Raw genomic sequence first — 21080 nt, 5'->3', positions numbered from 1 at the left:
GATCAGTGCACACTCAGGATTACTGTCTCTGGTATTTGCAGGGGTTTTTAGGGTGAGGTGAGAGATGAGAATTTGATTCAACATTTTTTTGAAGGTTGATTTATTATATTGAAGGTTATATATATATTATATATATATTATTATATATTATATATATAATATATTATCATATATAATATTAATAATATTATATTAATAGTAATACAATATTGATATAATACTATTATAATATTACATAATATTAATAATATTATTAATAATATGTAAGAAATTATTATATCATCTCATATCATCTCATATCATCTCATATCATCTCATCTCATATATTATATTATATTATATTATATTATATTATATTATATTATATTATATTATATTATATTATATTATATTATATTATATTATATTATATTATATTATATTATATTATATTATATTATATTATATTATAGCATATTATAGCATATTATAGCATATTATAGCATATTATAGCATATTATAGCATATTATAGCATATTATAGCATATCATATATCATATTATATAATATTATATTATATCGTATTATATTATATCGTATTCTATTCTGAAGCTATACTGAAGAATAGAGACAGATACAGAGAGAAGGTTTAATAAGAATGGTAATAAAAACTTGTGGCTCGTCAGAGCTTCGACACGCCTGGCAGTGATTGGTCATTAAGTTAAAACAATTCACATGTTGGATAAACAATCTCTAGACTACATTTTAGAGTAGTGAACACAGGAGAAGTTGTGGCTTCTCGGCTTCCCAGGAGAAAATCCTGGGTGAAGAGGATTTTTCAGAAAATGGGACAGTGACACCAGCCCTGCCGTGGCAGGGACACCTTCCACCATCCCAGATGGCTCCAAGCCCCATCCAACCTGGCCTTGGACACTTCCAGGGGTGGGGAAATGTCCTCCCACTGGGCAGATGTGGGTCTTGGTTTGCACAGGATGTGTTTATTTAGAAATTCAGAGGATGGGCGATCTGAAACCTTCAGATTGTACAACCCAGGGTTTCCTTGCCGTGGCACTGCTGGCTGTGGGAGTGCTGGGACGCCTTGTGCCACTTCCAAGGGCACAGAAAAGAGAGATAATGTCTTTTTACATGTGCAGACAGTGACAGGACAAAGGGAATGGATTTAAACTAAAAGAGGAGAGATTTAGGTTGGATGTTGAGAAGGAATTGTTCCCTGTGAGGGTGGGCAGGCCCTGGCACAGGGTGCCCAGAGCAGCTGTGGCTGCCCCTGGATCCCTGGCAGTGCCCAAGGCCAGGCTGGAAAGGGCTGGGAGCAGCCTGGGACAGTGGAAGGTGTCCCTGCCATGGGATAGAATCATCCTTAAAGCCCCTTCCAGCCTAACCCATTCCATGGCAGGATTTCCCTGAGAGTGGCAGGATCTGGGATTGCAATGGGTTCATGTTTACAGGAATTCTGTTCTTCCTTTGCCTCCAGAAAATCCTGAAAGGAGCCTCTGCCCTCCCAGCGCCTCCGGAGCAGTAAGTGCTGTTTCCTTCTTGGTCTATCTGCCATTCCAAACCCTCATGGATGTGTGGATTGAGGGATCTTGTTTGCCTGCTTGGAGGCAGCAATGGGCAGGGAAAGGGAGCTGCTGGGCCTGCTCTGGGAAGAAGAGGCAGCTGTCCTCTCTTCCTGCAGGAAGAGACTTGGTCACTGGGCCTTGATCCAAGAAAGCTCTTAGGCACATATTTGATTTAATCATGTTTTTAGCCCCACTGACCTCTTTAAAAGCCAAAGTTAAGCACATGCCCAAGTGCTTTGGTGGATCACAACCCGAGAAAGCCCCGTGAGACACCACCAGTTTGGGATGGTCCTGCTTTTCCTCTTCCCAGTGCAGGAGTTTGGCTGGAATCCTTTGGTGGCACTGTGCTGTCACCTCCCTGGCTTCCTAACAAACCCTGAAATTGCTACATTTTGATGGGTCTCTTTCCCCTGCTCCATTATCCTGCTAAAACTCTACCAGCTATGGCTGTGGAGGGGTGGAACAACGCACAGGAGAAACCTGAGCTGGGTTTTTCAGCCCTCTAAAAGACGTGGTCACCTAGAAAACATGTCAGATATTCCATTAGCTGGATGCCAGCACTGAGGAGTGGATGAGTGCCAGAGCCCCTGGGCTCTGGAGGGGTGTCTTGAGCCTCAACCAGCCTCTGCCATGTGTTCCACACTGAAAATAGCCGTGGGCTGTGAGTAAATGCAGCACTTTGGGCAGACACCGCAGGAGCAGGGCATGCAAAGTCCAGAACCTGAATTTCAGTGATGCATCTCGTCATCTGGGGTTTTTTTTAACTGCCAGGAGACCTCACATGCTCCAAATTCTGCCGGGTTAATCTGTGCTGTTACCTGGCTCCTCCAGCTGGAGACGGGAGCCGCGGTGTTCCCGCAGCCCCCGCGGTCCCGCAGCCCCAATCCCGCTGTTCCCGCAGCCCCAATTCTCGGTATTCCCGCAGCCCCAATCCCGCTGTTCCCGCAGCCCCAATCCCGCTGTTCCCACAGCCCCAATCCCGCTGTTCCCAGCTCCAATCCCGCTGTTCCCAGCTCCAATCCCGCTGTTCCCAGCCCCAATCCCGCTGTTCCCGCAGCCCCAATCCCGCTGTTCCCGCGGCCCCAATCCCGCTGTTCCCACAGCCCCAATCCTGCTGTTCCCAGCCCCAATCCCAGTATTCCCACAGCCCCAATCCCGCTGTTCCCAGCCCCAATCCCACTGCCTCTCGCCTTTGCAGAGAACGGGCTGGGCTTGGAGGCTCCTGTTGGGAAAATGAATCCACAAACACCAGAGGTTTATGTCCAAAAAGGAGACAGAGGAGTGCTTTTTTTGGCTTTATTCGAATAAAGGGAGAGGCCATGGGGCATTCCTCTGGGATCTCAAAATTTTGGAGGATGCAGTCTCCTTTTTATCCCAATTTCCCAGCTGCATTTCCCTTCTCTCTTTCCCCGTTTCTGAGGTCCTTGAGAGGTTCAGACTTCCCAAAACGCCTGATACCAGAGATTTCCCTCTAATGAATAACCCTCCCTTTTAATTTTTAATTCCTATAGAGTTTAGAGGTTTTTCTTCCTCATTGTTTCTTTCATCTTTCAATATCCAATTTCATTTACCAGCAAACCTAAAGTTTATTTGTAAAAGCAAATATCTTTTTCCATTCATCAATCCTGTGGAATCCTTCCCGTTGTTTCCTTTATCTCCAGTGCTGGTTTTCTCTACCAGCAGCCCCACAGCTTGTTTGGAAAGGCAAATCCACAATTCCTCTCACACCTAAAGCCCAGCTCTGCCACCCCCATGCCGCGGGGATGCACCAGCTGCCCCAGTGCCGTGTTTATCGTTCTCTTCTCCCCGGGCTCCCACGGGATCCCAGCCGGGATCTGGCGCTGGAGGGAACCGGAGGGGGCACAGCGCATTCCTGCCTTCCCCCAGCCCAGATTCCCCCAGCCTCGGACGTGACCTGGATTCTCTTCCCCGAGGCTGGGAAGGGCTTTCCCACGGCACAGCTCCCCTCTCCCGGGGCTCGGTGACCAGAAGGGCTCCCTGGTCCGGAGAGGGCAGTGCCAGCCTGGGGCACCGATGGCTCCCGTCAGAGCCAGCCCCGCCGGGGCAGCGCCGGGCTCTGCCTGCCCCGGTGAGCCCGGGGACAGCCCCGGGCTGTGGGCAGGGCTGCGAGACCCCCGGGCCCTGAGGGGGTTTGGGCACCGGGAGAGGAAAGGTTCCGGTTCTGGGGATGGTGGTGGGATGGACACGGGCTGTGTGGGGCTGTGTGACCTGTGTGACCTGTGTGACCTGTGTGACCTGTGTGACCTGTGTGGTGCTGTGTGATCCGTGCTGGGCTGGATTTGGTCTCTGGGCACGATCCACATGAGCTCCTCTGTCGCAGGCAGCTGGATGAGGAGGGCTGGGCAGAGATCAGGAGGAAGCTCCGGGAGTTCACACTCAACACCCAGGTAAAGCTCTGGAACATCCCCCCGGAGCCAAAGCTGATCTCCCACCCACAGGCAGGGATGTGCTGCCTCAGCCCCTGCCCTGGGGCTGCTCCATCCTGGAGGGGGAAACTTCCATGGAGTCACAGAATATCCTGAGTGGGAAGGGACCCGCAGGGATCATCCAGCCCAGCTCCTGGCCCTGCACAGACACCCCAACAATCCCACCCCGGGCACCCCTGGGAGCAGTGCCCAAACCCTCCTAGAGCTCTGGCAGCCCCATTCCCTGGGATGACTCTCCATGGAGCCTTGCTGTGGCCTCAGCCCTCCCAGCAGTGCTGGCAGCCCCAGCTGGTGCTGTCTCCAGGCTTTACTGTCCCTGCTCCTAAAGGAAGGAGAGCAGCCCCTTGTCGCTCCTGCCCACGTTTCAGAACCACATTTTGGCATCTCTGTAATGAACTGGGGCTGATTGCTGCCCTGGGCTGGCACTGCTGGGACTTCTCCAGTCCTGGGGGCAGTTTTGGGTCCCTCATGGCAAGAAGGACATGGAGTCACTGGAGTGTGTCCAGAGAAGGGAACAAAGCTGGGAAGGAGCTGGAGCAGCAGGAGGGGCTGAGGGAGCTGGGAAGGGGCTCAGCCTGGAGAAAAGGAGGCTCAGGGGGGACCTTGTGGCTCTGCACAACTCCTGACAGGAGGGGACAGCCGGGGGGGTCGGGCTCTGCTCCCAGGGAACAGGGACAGGACAAGGGGAACAGCCCCAAGCTGTGCCAGGGGAGGGTCAGGTTGGATATTGGGAAAATTCCTTCATGGAAGGGTGGTCAGGCCCTGGCACAGCTGCCCAGGGCAGTGGGGGGGTCACCACCCCTGAAGGGATTTATAAGACACATGGATGTGGCACTTGGGGACACAGGTTAGTGGTGGCCTTGGCAGTGCCGGGATAACACCTGGATCCTCGTGAATTTGTACACAATTCCCCAATTCTTTGATTCTATTTGACCTGGTTCAAGTCTAGGCTGAATCTGAATCGGTTTCCCAGTCTGGTTCCTGCTGGCTGCAGGGATATTCACTTCCATGTCCTGTCTTTCCCTGTCCACAGCAACCTGAGGGAGTGCTCCCCCACTCCCCCTGGGGATGTAAAGCTCATTCCCTGGGGGTGTAAAGCTCATTCCCTGGGGGTGTAAAGCTCATTCCCTGGGGATGTAAAGCTCATTCCCTTGGGGTGTGAAGCTCATTCCCTGGGGGTGTAAAGCTCCACACCTGCACAGGGCCTGCCTCTGTGGCCAAAAGAAGGGAGATGCCATGGCAGAGAGGTTGGAGTGGTGGGGAAGTGGGTGGAAGGTCAGACTCACACAGCAGAGAGGGGCTGGGCAACATCACTCCCATGGCACAGATCTCTTTTCTCCCACGTTTTCTCCATGTTCTGTGCCCCTGCAGGAGGAGCTGGAGCAGCAGAGGAGCCAGCTGCTGACTCGGGCGGTGGTGGCAGAGGAGCAGGTGTTGGAGCTGCAGGGCTACATTGACCAGCACCTTGCCAGGTGACAGGGGGTGACAGCCCTCTCCAGCCTTGGTGCCAGTGCTGTCCCCCTGCCCACTGCTGGCCCTGCACAGCCCATGTCCCACTGCTCCTCCAGCTGTGCAGGCAGATGCCACCTCTTCTTGTGCCACAGGGCAGCAGGACAGACACACCACAGGTGTCCTGCCCTGTGAGCTCAGCCATCCTTGGGAGGAATCACAACCATGGAAAGGGTTGGAAGTGACACAAATGTTCATCCCACCCCCTGCCATGGCAGGGACACCTCCCACTGTCCCAGGTGCTCCAAGCCCTGCCCAGCCTGGCCTTGGGCACTGCCAGGGATCCAAACCCTCAATTTCTCACCCAGTGACACACCTACACTGCTCTCTATAATCTATTGCACACTTTTGTGGATTCCAGTCTATCTTGAAATCTAGGAAACTTCTTCCATGAATGAGGGTCAAAGTCAGTGCTCCCCTGGGGGTCAGGGCACCCCAGAGCAGACAGAGAAATATTCCTGGTGCCCTGGGTTTCCATGTGTGTGGTGACAGTGGCACTTCCACACTGCTCATGGTGACAGTGGCAGTTCCACACTGCCCATGGTGACAGTGGCACCCCCACTGCAGGTACCAGCAGGAGATCCTGCGGCTGAGGAAGGCTGAGGGCAGCGAGGTGCCCCCAGTGCCCCGTGCCAGCAGTGAACCAGAGCAGCCCCAGCCCTGGGAACACCCCACTGCCAGGGAGGTCTGTGCTTCAGGGACTGCCAGGCAAGGATCCTTCTCGGGCTGGGAGGTGGGAGCAGCGAGGGAAACCACGTGGGTGTTTCTGCTCTAAATTCACAGGACTGAGATGAGACCGGACAACGGCGTCTGGTCTGTGCCCTGCAGGAATTCTGCTCTTCCCTGAGCACCCCTGGGACACAGGGCAGGGATCCCAGGCAGCTCTCCACTGCTGGGCTGCAGGGACAGGCTCCTGCTCCTACTGGAAGATTTTTCCTGGATGAGACCTGGACCTGGACCAAGGGCTGCTCCTGCCTCGCTCCCCTCACCTGTGAGACAGAGCCAAGGCTGGCTCAGACCAGGATTTGTTCTGGGCTTGGAGAAAGGGATAAGCTGCTCTTTCACTGGGAGGGTGGGGAAAGGCTGCCCAGAGCAGCTGTGGCTGCCCCTGGATCCCTGGCAGTGCCGAGGGCCAGGCTGGACAGGGCTTGGAGCAGCCTGAGACAGTGGGAGGTGTCCCTGCCATGGCAGGGGTGGAACAAGAGGAGCTTCAAGATCCCTTCCAACCCAACCCATTCCATGACTCTGTGCCTCTGTGGTGGGAAAAGCCCATCTTCCTGTGTGTTTGAGTCCCAGGAATGGACTTAAACATGCAGGAAATATGGAATATTACACTGATGAGCAGGGCCAAACTGATCCTGCATGGAGGTGTGCTGGAAAGGATGGCAGAGCAAAGCCAGGAGCAGCAGCTGCTGCAACTCCAGGACCATCCAGCACCTTAAAGACAAAGCAAAAACCTCAGAGGTACAATCAACCAAAACTTTATTTCTAAAACTTAAATTGAAATAAAGCAGCAATCATCTAAACAGAGGCACTGGAGTTTCATCCCCTAAATCCTGCGTTCCCCCAGGATTTCTAGGTCTGATTTTCTCCTCTTTTGCTTTGCTCACACTCTGGAAAAATGAAGATCTGCCACCCTGCAAGTCCCCAGGAGAAATGCCAGCCAAGCACTTCTGTCCTGAGCTGAGCCAAGGGCTGGAATGGCTCCAACTCTTAATGCCAGGCTTAAGGAGGCTGCTGTTAAACTGGGCTTAAGGAGGCTGGGGTCAGACCTGGCTTTCCTGGGCCCTGCTCTGCACTTCTCTCCGCACCTCCTTGATGTCATAGGCCCAGACCTGGTCCAGCCCCTGGCCCAGGGTGCTGCTGGGGCTCCAGCATGGGAAGGGGTAGCGGCCGGCCACCACCCGGGCGTCGTCGGGCAGCTCTGCCAGCAGCTTGGTGGCCAAGGGAGGCTTCTGGGGAGAGAGACACAGCCAGGGACAGGAGGCAGCATTAGGACACGGTCACACAGTGGCAGTGCCACCAGGGACCGTGGGGCAGCTTCTGAGACACCAACCCTTCAAAGCATAGGGCGGGTACTGGCCCTGGGTAAGGCGGGGACTTGGAGCAACAGGACAAGAGGAAAGGCCTCAAGTGGCACCAGGGGAGGGTCAGGTTGGATATTGGGAAAATTCCTTTGTGGAAAGGGTGGTCAGGCACTGGCACAGCTGCCAGGGCAGTGGTGGGGTCACCATCCCTGCAGGGCTTTAACATGGATGTGGCACTTGGGGACATGGCTCAGTGCTGGAGGAATGGCAGGACGCCATCCCACAGGGATTTTCCAACCTCCTTGATTCCATGATTCCATAAATCCAAATGCTGTGCAGCACCAAACCAAAGGGATGCCCACCTGGCCTTATTCCACCCAGATCCCCTCTGTTTCCCAAGATAAACCCCCTGGAGCTGGCCCAGAAGAACTCAGGGTGCGAGGGGCTGACTCACCACGCTGGGGGCCAGGAACACGATCACGTTGTGGCAGTCAGAGAGATTCACCTTAAAACACAAGGAAAAGGGGAATAACCAGCAGCAGGCAGAGCAGGAACAGCTGCTTAAGTGTCCAGACCTTGTGGGTGACCTTTGGAACTTTGCAGGGAGCAAAAGATGTGGGATGGGGAAGCGTGGGTGTGAAAGCAGCAGGTCTTGGGAAACACCTGCCTCCAGCACCATCCCAGACCCACATTCCCTGATGGATTCTCTCTGGTCGGGCTGCAAATACCTCATGGCAGCCTGAGAAGCTCATCTCTGCAGGTGAGCCTGTCAGCAGGCTGCCCCAGCTGGCATTCCCTGGAAAGAAGGAGGGATTTCCACCTCCCAGGAGCAGTGTGGGATGGGGAAGGAGCAAGCAGCCATCAGCAAATCCATCCTGGAGAGGCAAACAGAGCTCTGGCCCTGCCCGGAGCACGCCCAGACCCTCAGGCTGCTGTTACCTTCCACAGATCCTTCTTCAGGAAGGAGACCTTCCCGTGGTAGCCAGCCTTCCAGGCACGGTAGTTGGCCAGGCACAGCAGCCAGGGGTTGAGCTCATAGCCCAGGGCTGGCCTCAGCCCCTGCTTGTAAGCCTCGAGCACCTGCAGAGGGAGAGAGGGAGGGCTGAGAGCCAAAGCAGCTCAGTGTTGAGTCTGGGGCAGGATTTGGGAGGGCAGGGGCTCCATCCACCCCATCCTGCTGGTCACAGGCACGGTGAGCTCAACGCTCAGCACCACCCATGCCCTTATTGCCACCCTGCATGCATCTTCTGGGGCTGCCAGAGACCACCTGTGGCCACCTGCAGCCACCCTGGACCACCTAGGGCTGCCTAGAACCACCTGGGGCTGTCTAGAGCCACCTAGGACGGCCAGGGACAGTCTAGGACTATTTAGGACAGCCTAGGGACACCCAGGACAATCTGGAACCACCTACACCTGTCTGAGACCATCGAGGACCCTCTGGGACCACCTGGGACGGTCCTGGGCCGTGGCCAGGAGGGCCCCCCAGAAGCCGGGCAGCAGCAGGGTGGGGGTGTCCCTGCACCCTCCCTGCCCTTCGCCCACCCTGGACACCCCAAACCCCCCGGACCCTTACGAGCCGTCCGTCTCCGGATCCCAGATCCACGGTCTTGCCGGCGCGGCCCCGCAGCAGCGCCAGGGTGTTGGCCACCTGCCGGGGGCTGGAGGGCTGGTACGGCACCTGGGGGGCACAGCGGGTCAGCGGCGCCGGGGCCGGCCCGGGGCCCGGGGCCCGGGGCCGGGGTGCGGTACCTGCAGGCGCAGCGGGACGCGGCGGAAGCCGGGCATCAGCAGCACGGCCCAGGTGGCCCACACGGCCGCCCCGCTGGCCGCCGCCAGCAGCAGCAGCCCCCGGCCGCCCAGCGCCGCCCCGGGCCGGGCCCAGCTCGGCTCGCCCGGCTCGCCCGGCTCCCAGCCCGGATCCACCGCCGGATCCATGGCGGGGCCCATGGCCGCCGGAAGGGGAGGGGAGCGCGGCCCGGCGCCTTCCGCCGGGACAGCGGGGACACGGGCCGGGCACGGGAGGGACACGGGGACACGGCCCCGGGACACGGGGACACGGGCCGGGCACGGGAGGGACACGGGGACACGGCCCCGGGACAGCGGGGACACGGGGACACGGGCCGGGCACGGGAGGGACAGCGGGGACACGGCCCCGGGACAGGACGGACGCGGCCGCGGGGAATCTGCGCTGCCCCCGGGGCTGCGGGAGGGGCAGAGCCGGGTGGGGAGTGTGCGGGTGTGCACAGGGGTGTGCGTGTGTGTGTTAACAATTGTGTGTGTGTGTGTGATAACAGCTGTGTGTGTGTGTGTGTGTGTGTTAAAAACTGTGTGTGTGTGATAACAGCTGTGTGTGTGCGTGTGTGTGTGTGATAACAACTCTGTGTGTGTGTGATCAGAGCTCTGTGTGTGTGTGTGATAACAGCTGTGCGTGTGTGATAACAACTGTGTGTGTGTGTGTGTGTGATAACAGCTCTGTGTGTGTGAGTGTGAGATCACAGCTCTGTGTGTGTGTGTGATAACTGTGTATGTGTGTGATAACAGCTGTGTGTGTGATCACAGCTGTGTGTGTGTATGATCACAGCTCTATGTGTGTGTGTGTGTGTGTTAACAACTCTGTGTCTGTCTGTGTGTCTCTGTGTGTGTGTGATAACTCTGTGTTTGTGTGTCTGTGTCTCTGTGTGTGTGTGTGCTGAGAACAGCCGTGTGTATTGTGCAGTTTGTGTGGATGTTTGCAGGGATGTGCAGTCTGGTGTTGTGCACACTTTGTGTGGATGTTTGCAGGGATGTGCAGTTTGGTGTTGTGCAGTTTGCAGGGATGTGCAGTTTGGTGTTGTGCACACTTTGTGTGGATGTTTGCAGGGATGTGCAGTTTGGTGTTGTGCAGTTTGTGTGGATGTTTGCAGGGATGTGCAGTTTGGTGTTGTGCAGTTTGCAGGGATGTGCAGTTGTGTGAGCAGTGACTGCAGCCGTGTGTGTGCAGCTCCGTGCACGGCTGTGTGCAGCGATGAATCGTGGTTCAGCTGTGCACAGCCAGTTGTGCCTGGCTATGTGTGTCTGCACTGTGGCACGCAGCTCTGTGTGGCTGTGCAGGGCTGTGCACACTCGTCTGGAGGGTTCTGATGGCTGCACAGCCGTGCACAGACGAACACGGCTCTGTGAAGCTGTAGTGTCGTTGTGCAGGGCTGTGAGTGTGCTCGTGCACAGGTTTGTGCAGCTGAGCACGGTCCTGCAGGGCTGCTGCAGCTGTCCTGGTGTGCATGGGTGAGCAGGGCAGTGTGCAGTGGTGCCCAGCTGTGCACAACTGCCTCTGCACGGCTGGGTGTGCATTGCCACGTGCAGCTGTGCCCAGCTGTGTGCAGGTGTGCATGCCCCTGCATGGGTGTTGGCACTCCTGCCCAGCTGTGCACGGATTTGTGTGCGGTTACTGCTTTTGTGCACAGTCCTGGCTGGGGTGTGCACGGTGGGGTGCACTTGTGACCAGCTGTGCACAGATGTGCTTGGGGCTGTTGGGGGCTGTGCACACCCCTGTGGGGTTATTGGGGGCCTGTGCACACCCCTGTGGGGCTGCTGGGGCTGTGCACACCCAGGTGGGGCTGTTGGGGGGCTGTGCACACCCCTGTGGGGCTGCTGGGGCTGTGCACACCCAGGTGGGGCTGTTGGGGGGCTGTGCACACCCCTCTGGGGCTGTTGGGGGGCTGTGCACGCCCATGTGGGGCTGTTGGGGCTGTGCACACCCCTGTGGGGCTGTTGGGGTTTGTGCTGCCTCAGCCTGGGGCTTTCCAGCTGCGAGGCAGCAGCAACTGTGGGAAAATTCCAGGCGTTGGGATGGGGGGGCAGCCAGGCCCCGCAGCTCCTGCCCACCCCCAATTAGTGACAGCCCAAACGCGAGAACAACGCCCGTCCAGAAGGGCACAAAGGGCCGCAGCCCCCTGCCAGGACGGCCACATGTCACCAGGGATGCCCCTGCTGTCACCTCCCCCCTGCTCTCTCCTCAGCCTGTGGGTCAGCATTTGTGGGGTTTGCTGGGGTCCCCCTCCAGCCCCATATGGGGGTGTCCCCTGGTGGCCCCATGTCCCTGCCACAGGACCACCAACCTGATCAGGTGCCTCGGTGTCTGTGGGGCTGTTCCCAGGAGAGAAGAGAACCCCAGCCCCATCCTGGGAATGGCTTTGGGGTGCAGGGAAGCAGAACTGGGGAATGGGATTCCCACTCGTCAGTGCTGGCCCCAGCCCCCAGAGCCCCTCTTCGGGGAGCTGCCAAGGGCGGCAGTGCTCCTGCTCCCACCTCCCCCGATTCCTGGGAGCTGAGCGGGGTGGGGATGCACACACAGCCACACACGTGTGGGGCACTAACACCGGCCAGACCCCATCAATCCCGTTGCCCAGAGCAGCAGTGGTGGAGCCAAAGCCGCCCCCAAAACACATCCCGGGGCTGCTCCCTGCCCAGCCCCCCCAAAGGCCCGGCGTGGCCAAATCGGGGCTCACGGGGATCACCCCGATTTTCCACTTTCTGCTCTTTCTTGCTGGCAGGTGGAGCTGGTTAAAGCAGAAAATCCCGGGAAATCGGAGCCGGGGGAAGCCGGGGGGCTGCAGAGGAGGAGGAGGAGGAGGAGGAGGATGGTCCGTGGGGATGAGCCGCTCCTGGAGCCGCCCGAGCGCCCCTGCGGTGCTGCAGGGAGAATGAATTCAGGAGGAAATACCCAGGCAGGGCTGAGCCCTCCTCGCCGGGCCCCTGGGATTGAGCAGGGGGTGGCCGGTCCCCTCCTGCCCTGCCCCGGGGTGCCCGCAGCATCTCGGAGCGCCGCGACGAGCAGGTGGCCGTGCGAGGGGACCGGGTGCGATGTGTCATTGGAGCCAAAGAGCTTTTAATCCTCCTCTTTCCAGGACAGCTTCCCCCGCCGGGGCCGCGGCGGCTGCAAAGCAGCCCTGAGCGCCAGGAATTTGTCGCTATGTGCTGGGAACGCCGCTTCCCAGCAGCTGTCGGCAGCCGGACGCGGGGGACGGGGGTGAGGGGCCGAGGGGGCCCCGCTGCGGCCCGGGGTCGGCTCCAGCCCCAGCATCCCTCCTTGGCTTTGTCCGGGTCACGGGATGGGGCTGGAAGCAGAGCTGATGCCAGGATTTGGGGTGCAGCTCCCCAAGGGGGGGCAGCGTTGGGGGGGTCCTCAGAGTTACCAGGGTTTTGCTTCTCCTCTTGCCGAGGGATGTGGGGTAGAGCTTCCTCCGGCCCCAAGGTGCTCATCCTGGACCCCAGGGGCTTCATCCTGAGCTTTAAACTCCAGAAGCATCATCCTGACCCTATGGAGTACCCCTGAGCCCCAGGGGATTTATCCTGAGTTTATGGGGCTTCCCCTGGTCCCAGGGGCATCATCCAACCCTATGGGACACCCTCAAACCCTGGGACCTCATCCTGACCCTGTAAGGCATCCCTGAACCCCAGGGGCATCACCCTGAGCCTACTGGGGATCCCTGAACCCCAGGGACATCACATTGATCCTACTGGGGATCCCTGAACCGCAGGGACATCACCCTGAGCCTATTGGGGATCCCTGAACCCCAGGGACATCACCCTGACCCTACTGGGGATCCCTGAACCCCAGGGCCACCGCTGTGCCCCACGGCAGCCCCTGAGCCCCGGGGTGCTGCCGGCAGGCTGGGCAGGCTGAGGGGGGTCCCTGGGGGTCCCCCCTCGGTGCTGGGGGCCGCAGGGAGGGCTGAGCGGGCCCGGCCGCCTTTGCGGCTCCCTTTGTGCCCCGCGATTCACACGTTCGGGCTTTTATCCGGCAGCCGGGAAGGAGGAGGGCGAAGGGAGCAGGAGAGGGGGGAGAAGGGCTGGAGGGGGGAAATGGCGGGAAACGGCGACTCCCTTTGTGTGACAGGGATGGGGACAGGGACGGGGGACCCCCGGCAGTGCCACCGCTCCGTGTTTTGCCATCCCGACGCAGACGCCCACCCACAGCGTGACTGAAGGGCTCCACAGCCCGCAGAAGGTTCTGGATCTGGGCTGTGTGGATGCCTGGGTCCACAATGGGGCTGATCCCACGGAATGAGGAGCCCCAGGCACGTCCCCGGGCACCGAGGGAGCTGCTTTGGGGCGCTGCTCTCCAAGGCTTCCCAAAGCCCACCCGTGTGGGGCAGGCTGAGCAGTGGGGGCGCTTTTGGAGCAGGTCTGGCTGGATGGTCCCCGTGGTGGGCACCACGGCACCCACAGGCAGGGCCACCGTGCCCTGTCCTCCCAGGGTGCTTCCACAGTGGTCACCCCTCTCCGAGCCCCTCCTGAGCCCCCCGCATCCACCCTGCGTCCCCACCCCGCTCCCCTCGCCTGCTGCCTCGCACTGCATTTTCCATCCTGTGGAGGAAATATTCCCCGGGACGGAGTTTGTCTCATTGTGTTTTCGCCCTTGCTCTGTGCCAAGAGGCCGGGCAGGAATTTGGCCGGGCCGGGGCTGGGCTCTGCTTTCGGGGAAATGCTGGGATGGCCGGTCCTGGAACGACGGAGATCCCAGAGCTGCGGGATTCCATCTGGCTCCCTGGAGCCGCAGGGAAGGGGCTGTTAGCCCCAGCTCACAGAGGGGAAACTGAGGCACGGGCTGCCTGGTTATCCCGAGGGATGATCCCGCAGGAAGCGTCAGTGCCCTGGCCGGGGCCCAGCGCTGTGCGGTGACGGCCGCGGGAAGCGAGGGCGGGTGACCCAACCTGACAGGGGGCAGAGGGCACCAAAACCAGCCCAAAAACCTCCGTGCCAGCAAACGAGCGGAGTTACAGCCCTTTCCGCAGCGGCACACCGAGCTGCTCCGGCCAAATAAACAGATGGGAAGAAAAACAAGAGGTTTTGCTGCCGGGCAGAAAAGTGCCGGATGCCTCGCGTTAAACGCCGGCATTCAGCCGGGAGGAATGTGCCGATTGCGGCGGGGTCGGAGCAGCCGTGATTTACCCCCGCGCATACAGAGGATGCCGTGGGCAGCACAATTCCCTCTGCACCTCATTTATTGCTTTTCCAGCTTCATTTTTCCTCCTCCGCTGGGTTTCCCACTCCTTCCCCCTTCCCCCTGCCTCGCTTGGCTCCTGCTTGCTGCCAAAATCCAGGGGGATGCTGGCATCCTCCGGTGCCCAGCGTGGAGATTCAGCCTCCCCAGGGCCAGATCCAGCCCTCAGAGCCCAGCCTGGCCCCAAAATGGGGCACTAAAAAGGATAAAATCAAAATATCCAAGTACAAAATTGGCAGTAAAGCATAAAGTAAGCAGCAAACTCTCCTCAAGGGAAAACATGTGTTGTATATCAAACGCACCAGGATCTTATCACAGCCAGATCATTCTATACACACACACATATAGATATTTATATTTAATTATGCTCCAAAGCCCACGGCATTCTTTGGAAACTTTTTTTTGGCAAGGAAAAGCACATTGTGGTCAGCAGAGGCACCGAACACTCAGCAGCAGTTCATCCTGGCTGGTGATATTTGAAAAGGTGTTATTGAAACAAAATTGGAAAGGTGTTAAGTACGAGCAGACGCGGCAGGAGGTTTGCTTGAGAGGTTTGGGGGGCTCGAGGGGTTTGGGGGGGCTCAGGGGCTGAGATTTCCTGTGCTGAGCCCTGTGGCATCACTGGTGAGGAGGAAAGGTCCCTGGCTGGGGGTGCTGTGCCCCATTCCCATCTCCCGTGTCTAGAGGGGGTCCAGTGCCCCGTTCCCAGCTGGGTGCCCCATGTCCCATCCCTGTACCCCATCCCCAGCTGAGGTTTCCTGGCTGGGGATTCCATGTCCCTTCCTTGAGCGAGGGTTCTGTTCCCCATCCCCGTGCAGGATTCCCACGTCCCATCCCTGCCCAGAGGTCCCGTCCCCCTCGGCATTCCCAGGGGAGCAGAGCCGGTGCTGGGGCCGGCGGGGGCAGCGGCGGGGCGGGAGCGGGCAGGGCTGGGATGCTGCCGCGGCGCAATCGGGCACAATGAGGCACAATGAGGCCTTGTGGCCGCTGCCTCTGACGAGAATCAGTCCTGACAGCGGCTCCACCAGCAGGGTCACCCACCCAGCACGGGGCCACCCGCCCCTGGTCCCCACACCCAGGGATACCCAGGGAGAGGGACCCCAAAGTGACCCATGCTGGGGATCGCTGGGGTGCAGAATGTGCAAACAGCAAGAAATCTCTCCACACAGAGAGATGTCCAAGTATCAGGGCTGTCTGCAGCCCCGTGGGAGGCAGGGTCACAGCTGGAGCTGGCACAGAGGGGAGCAGGTGGCACACACCGCAGTGCCTGTCGGTGAACGTCCTGCTCAGCTTGCTAAAAACAGGAGCCACACGCTACAAATACAGCTTAGTTTATAAAAAAGAAGTCACAAATTTGGTATCGTTATAACTTTAGTGCACATACAATGCCCCCCCCACCCCCACCGTCAAAAATTCCCCGCGGCTGGCACGGCCTGCCCCGCTCACCCGGGGCTGCCAGGGACGGGTGGCACGGTCACCTCTCCCTGCTCCCGTGGCACCTTCCTGCGTCAGTGCTTTGGTCCTGCCCTGACCGTGCCAAGGACCCCTCTGCTCCCCGCGCCAGCCTTCCTCCCACCTCACCGCTCCCCTCGCTCCCTTCAGCTTCTCTCCTCTTCCTCGGCATCCGCCCCGCAGCTCCTGCCCGTGCCAGGGCCAGGCTCACCGCTGCCTGCTCCCCCTTCCACCCCCAACCTTACAGATCCATCTTCTGGCCCTTCCACTCCCTTCTGTGCCTACCGTGTCCCTGGACCGGCCACCACGGCCACCCGCCCCCGAGCCCCGCCGGGGTCCGGGCGTCCGGCTGCCCCCCGGTGCCAGACCCACTGTGCCCACAGCATCCCCTGAGCATGCAGCACCCCGGTCCCCTGGGAGCCCCGACCCCATTCTGCTGCACCCGTCACCCAGGCAGCTCCTTGGGCACCCTGGGAAAATCCCTTCCCTTCCAGCAGGATTTTCCCAGAACCCCCCAGCCCGCCGGCGGGTGCTGCCCCAGCCCGGCTCCGTGGCGAGGCCCGTGTGCCGCACTCCCTCCGGGCACCGTCCCCGTGTCCCCGGGGATGCTCTCGGTGACGGCAGGACCGCGGTTCCCCGGCGCCCGCGGGGCCGGGCTGCGCTCCCGGAGCCGCTCAGTCCACGGGGAACTCGCAGGGGTTCTGGCGCGTGCGCTGGGCCCCCCGGTAGATGCGCTGGAAGTCCCGGTAGCGGGGAGCGCAGCTCAGCCAGGCCTCCCCGAAGTGCAGCCACCCCGTGAACAGGAAGGTGCCGGGGCCCGGCCGGACCCCGCAGCGCAGCGGGGTGCGGATGCTGCCCACCGGCCGCCCCGGCCGCCCGCCCGCCTGGAAGAGCGGGAATTTCTGGCGGTGGATGCGCGTGGCGCTCACGCCGATGATGGATTCCTGCAGCTCTGCGTCGTTGGAGACGCTCCGGATGCTGCCGCGGATGACTGCGGGGGGAAGGCGGGAGGGCTGTCAGCATGGCCCTGTCCCTGTCCCCACTGCCATCCATCTACATCCCCAGTCTTGTCCCCATCCCGTCTCCAACCCCATTTCCATCACTGTCCCCGTGCACATTCCCATCCTCGTCCCCATCCCAGTCCCTGTCCCCACTTGCGTTCTCATTCCCATCCTTATCCTCGTCTACATTCTTTTTTCATTCCCACTCCTGTTCCCATCCCCATCTCCATCCCAGTCCCCATTTGCATCTCCATCTCCATTTCCATCGCAATCTCCAGCCCTGTTCCCATCCCCATCCCCAGCCCTGTTCCCATCCCCATCCCCATCCCCATCTCTATCCCCATCCCCATCCCCATCCCCATCCCATCCCATCCCATCCCCATTCCCATCCCCATTCCCAGCCCGCCCCAGCCTGTCCAGCTGTCCCAGTGCCCCTTTCGGGGCCATCCCCCCTCCCCGAGCCCCGGGGCCGCACTCACCAAAGTCACTAGTGCAAATGGCCATCAGGATCTCGGTGTCATTGCACGGCCGGCACGCACCTGCGAGGCCAAGCACAGCCTGTCACCACCCGGGGGACAACGCCCCGATCCAGCCCCTCCCCACCCCTGCGGGCACCCGGCAAGGGCAGGGAAACTGAGGCAGGGTGCGGCGCTCACCTTCGTTGCCGAGGCTGGCGGTGGGCAGCGCGGGCCGGGCCAGCCAGTCCCCCCGCAGCTCGTAGCGGAAGGCGGCGATGCGGCGGCTGATGTCGGGCTGCGGGGTGGCCTGCAGGAACAGAGCCACCTTCTCCTGGGGCAGCCAGCTGAAGCAGCGGGCGTGGGGCCGGGGGGCCTCTGGCAGCAGCAGCTCCAGCCCCCCCTCCCTCTCCAGGTAGAGCTGAGCCCCCCGGAAGGTCCCGGTGGGTTTGATGCAGGCGGTGACGTGCGGGGGGCTTCTGCCCTTGACGGCGGCGCTGGTGGGGGGCAGGCGGGGGGCCAGGCGGAGGCGGAGGGCCCCCGTGGGGTACAGCCACTCCAGCGAGCCCTCGGCACAGTGCAGGGACAGCTGCTCCACGCTGCCGGCCTCCTGTGACAGCCCGCTGTGGGGCACAGCACCTTGTCAGCCGGGACCCCCAGGTGACAGGGACCCCCCAACCCCTGTCCCCCGGCACAGCAGCACCCCGCACTCCCAAGCAGCCCCTCCACAGAAGTGTGTGGGATGGCCACAGGCAGGAACAGCAGCAAACCCTCGATGACTTGGACTTGGGGTTCAGCCACATCATTTTGGGGTGCTTGTGTTCCCCCAGCACCTTTTGGAAGGAGCTAAGGAGTGGGGGGACGCAGCAGCCCAGCCCCCTTCACACGCAGTGTGGGCTCCCAAACCACCCCCGGAGTGGCCACAGCCTCGGGGTCACCCGTTCCCTCTTTGGGGATCCCCAGGGGTCCCACTCTCATACATGACGCCTGGAGCCGCTTCTTTCCCGCGGCACGGAGGGGGAACACGCCCGGACGCCAGCCTGGGGGGAGCGGGGACAGTCGGGGGGCTGCTTTGTCCCTGACAGGACGCTGGTGGCTGCGTGGCCCCCGTGTCCCCCCAGGCCCCCCGCGTGGGGCAGCCCCTCTGGCGGGCCCCGGCTCTTTGTTCGGAGTCCGGCGCCTTCGGGCGATGCTTAGGGCCCTGCCGGGGGCCGGGGGTCCCGCCGGCCGTGGGGATGGGTTTCACGGGTGGGGGGCTCAGGGAAGGAGTCCCGGAGAGGCGCAGAGCCCCGCAGGGGGACCAGCATCCCTCAAAGCGGGGAGGAGCCGCTCCCAGGGGTGAGGAAACTGAGGCAGGCGCAGATTCCCAGCATCCCACCCGCGCCCTCCCCACGGATGCGGGAGGGGTTCAGCCCGAGGACTGGGGGGGAGGGGGCCGGGGAGAGCAGACTCCCCCTCCCCCACGAACCTGCCTGATCCGGGGACCCGCGTGTGCCACCCCCGCCCGCCCGGCGCGCTGCCCCGGGCCGCTGCTCCCGGTGCGGTATTCCCGGTGCCGGTATTCCCGGTGCCGGTGTTCCCGGTGCCTACCTGCCCCTCCAGCTGCACTGGTCCGCCGCGCCGCCGCCGATGGCCGCCCCCAGCCCGGCCAGGCACAGCGCCCGCAGCGCCCACATGGCCGCGCCCGCGGCGGCCCCGGGCGGCCCGGCCCGGCCCGGCCCTGCCCGCAGCGCTGCCCGCACCGGGGCCGGGGCCGCGGGGACGGGGGAGCGCGGCAGCCACCCCGCGTCGCGCCCCGAACTTTCCGCCAATGGCGGCACAGGGGCGGGCACGGGAGCCGCCCCCGAGGCCCCCTCCCCACCGCCGGGGGCTCCGGCATCCACCGCAGCGGCATCCCCGGAGCCCCCCGGGGCTTCTCCGAATGGGGGACAGCGGAAGGGGACACCGCTGAGGCAGGGGACAGGTCCCGGAGCAGGGCTGGGGTACCCCCGGTTACAGATTCACCCCCTGGGAGTGCACCCTGAATTCTGTAGGCCCATGGCTGTGACAGCCGCGGCTGCAGCACCCCGGGCTGGGAACACCCCAAACTGTGCACACCCAGACTGTGCACCCCCCAAACTGTGCACACCCAAACTGTGCACACCCAGACTGTGCACACCCAGAGTGTTCACATCCCAAACTGTGCACATCCCAAACTGTGCACACTCAGACTGTGCACACCCAAACTGTGCACACCCAGACTGTGCACCCCCCAAACTGTTCACATCCCAAACTGTGCACATCCCAAACTGTGCACATCCCAAACTGTTCACACCCCACTCCAGGTACACCCCAAACTGTGCACACCCAGACTGTGCACACCCAAACTGTGCACACCCCAAACTGTGCACACCCCAAACTGTGCACACCCCAAACTGTTCACATCCCAAACTGTGCACACCCAAACTGTGCACACCCAAACTGTGCACACCCCACTCCAGGTACACCCCAAACTGTGCACACTCCAAACTGTGCACATCCCAAACTATGCACACCCAAACTGTGCACACCCCAAACTGTGCACACCCCAAACTGTGCACACCCCACTCCAGGTACACCCCAAACTGTGCACACTCCAAACTGTGCACATCCCAAACTATGCACACCCAAACTGTGCACACCCCAAACTGTGCACACCCCACTCCAGGTACACTCCAAACTGTGCACCTCAAACTGTGCACCCCAAAATGTGCACACCCCCAGCTATGCACACCCCTGGCTATAGACACCCCAGGCCAGGTACACCCCAAATTTTCACCCCCCAGGCTGCAGCCAGCCCTGGCTACAGACACCCAGCTGTGCACAGCCAGGCACAGCCCAGGCTATGAACACCCCAGAGTGCAGCTCTCTGGTTTATGCATCCCCCCAGAACTGTGCACCCCAAGAGTCCCACACACCCCAGCCCTGAGTTACACCCACCACGGGTCCCTGCACCCCGAGTTCTGCACCCCAGGCTCTAGACACCCCAAATTATGCACACCCCACCCCTTGCACAGCCCAACCATACACACAGACAGGCAGACTGGGCTATGCACATCCCACACTACAGCCCCTTAGAACCGTGTACCCCAAAAGTTACACCCCCCCAACCTCTTTATAACCTCCCCCCATGAGCAGGAGCGTCCCCCTCCCCACGGAGACATTTCCTGACCGGGGGAGCCCGGGCACATGGCACCGGGCCTGACATGGGGGTCAAGCACACCTGAACCCCGAATTCCCCCCCTCCAAACCTGGGCATTTCTTTCCACCCCCTCCCTTCCAGCCTCTATTGTGCCACCACTACAGACCCCACCATTAATTAAGTTTCCATCCAGTGACAGCCCGCCAAAATGTTTGAAATAAACACGGAACAATTGGGATGGGATGATACAGGCCGGGAACAAAGTCCCCGGCCAGAGGGTGGAGCGGAATGGAAATGAGGGATTGTAAATTGGGATGGTGGGAAGAAAGAGGGGAAGGGGGGAAGGGGAGGGGGAGGCAGGCGGGGAGAGGAGGATTCACAGCCCTCCGGCCATGAAATGATGCTGAAAGAAGTCATGCTGCTGGAATCCGTGGAAAATGAGGGGCCGGAGGGGCAGTGGGTTAAGGTGGAGCGGGTGGGGATGTCGG

General features: G+C 60.3%; 2 protein-coding genes across 2 annotated transcripts; both read right to left on the bottom strand.

The window, feature by feature from the left end:
- Positions 1-6980: 6980 nt before the first annotated feature.
- Positions 6981-9488, bottom strand: ANTKMT (adenine nucleotide translocase lysine methyltransferase). The gene is made up of 5 exons (XM_084216408.1): positions 9292-9488; positions 9116-9220; positions 8482-8622; positions 7997-8047; positions 6981-7470 (listed from the first exon to the last, which is right to left on the bottom strand). The coding sequence occupies exons 1-5, from the start codon at positions 9475-9477 to the stop codon at positions 7282-7284; spliced, it is 672 nt and encodes a 223-aa protein (XP_084072534.1). The 5' UTR covers positions 9478-9488; the 3' UTR covers positions 6981-7281.
- Positions 9489-16650: 7162 nt separating this feature from the next.
- METRN (meteorin, glial cell differentiation regulator) lies at positions 16651-19108 on the bottom strand (the record flags this gene model as incomplete). Its single annotated transcript, XM_084216464.1, has 4 exons — positions 16651-16967; positions 17457-17516; positions 17634-18055; positions 19023-19108. 4 exons carry the CDS (start codon positions 19106-19108, stop codon positions 16651-16653), a joined length of 885 nt encoding a protein of 294 aa, XP_084072590.1.
- Positions 19109-21080: the final 1972 nt, after the last annotated feature.

This window comes from Fringilla coelebs (assembly GCF_963513975.1).
Source record: "Fringilla coelebs genome assembly, chromosome: 16".
NCBI lineage: Eukaryota > Metazoa > Chordata > Aves > Passeriformes > Fringillidae > Fringilla > Fringilla coelebs.
This window is presented reverse-complemented; position numbering and strand designations above follow the sequence as displayed.

Coding starts and splice junctions, on each gene's coding strand:
- ANTKMT (XM_084216408.1), bottom strand. CDS start 9,477: ATGGATCCGGCGGTGGATCCGGGCTGGGAGCCGGGCGAGCCGGGCGAG. Junction 9,221..9,291: donor GCGTCCCGCTGCGCCTGCAG/GTACCGCACCCC, acceptor TGTGCCCCCCAG/GTGCCGTACCAGCCCTCCAG. Junction 7,471..7,996: donor TGTTCCTGGCCCCCAGCGTG/GTGAGTCAGCCC, acceptor CTCTCTCCCCAG/AAGCCTCCCTTGGCCACCAA.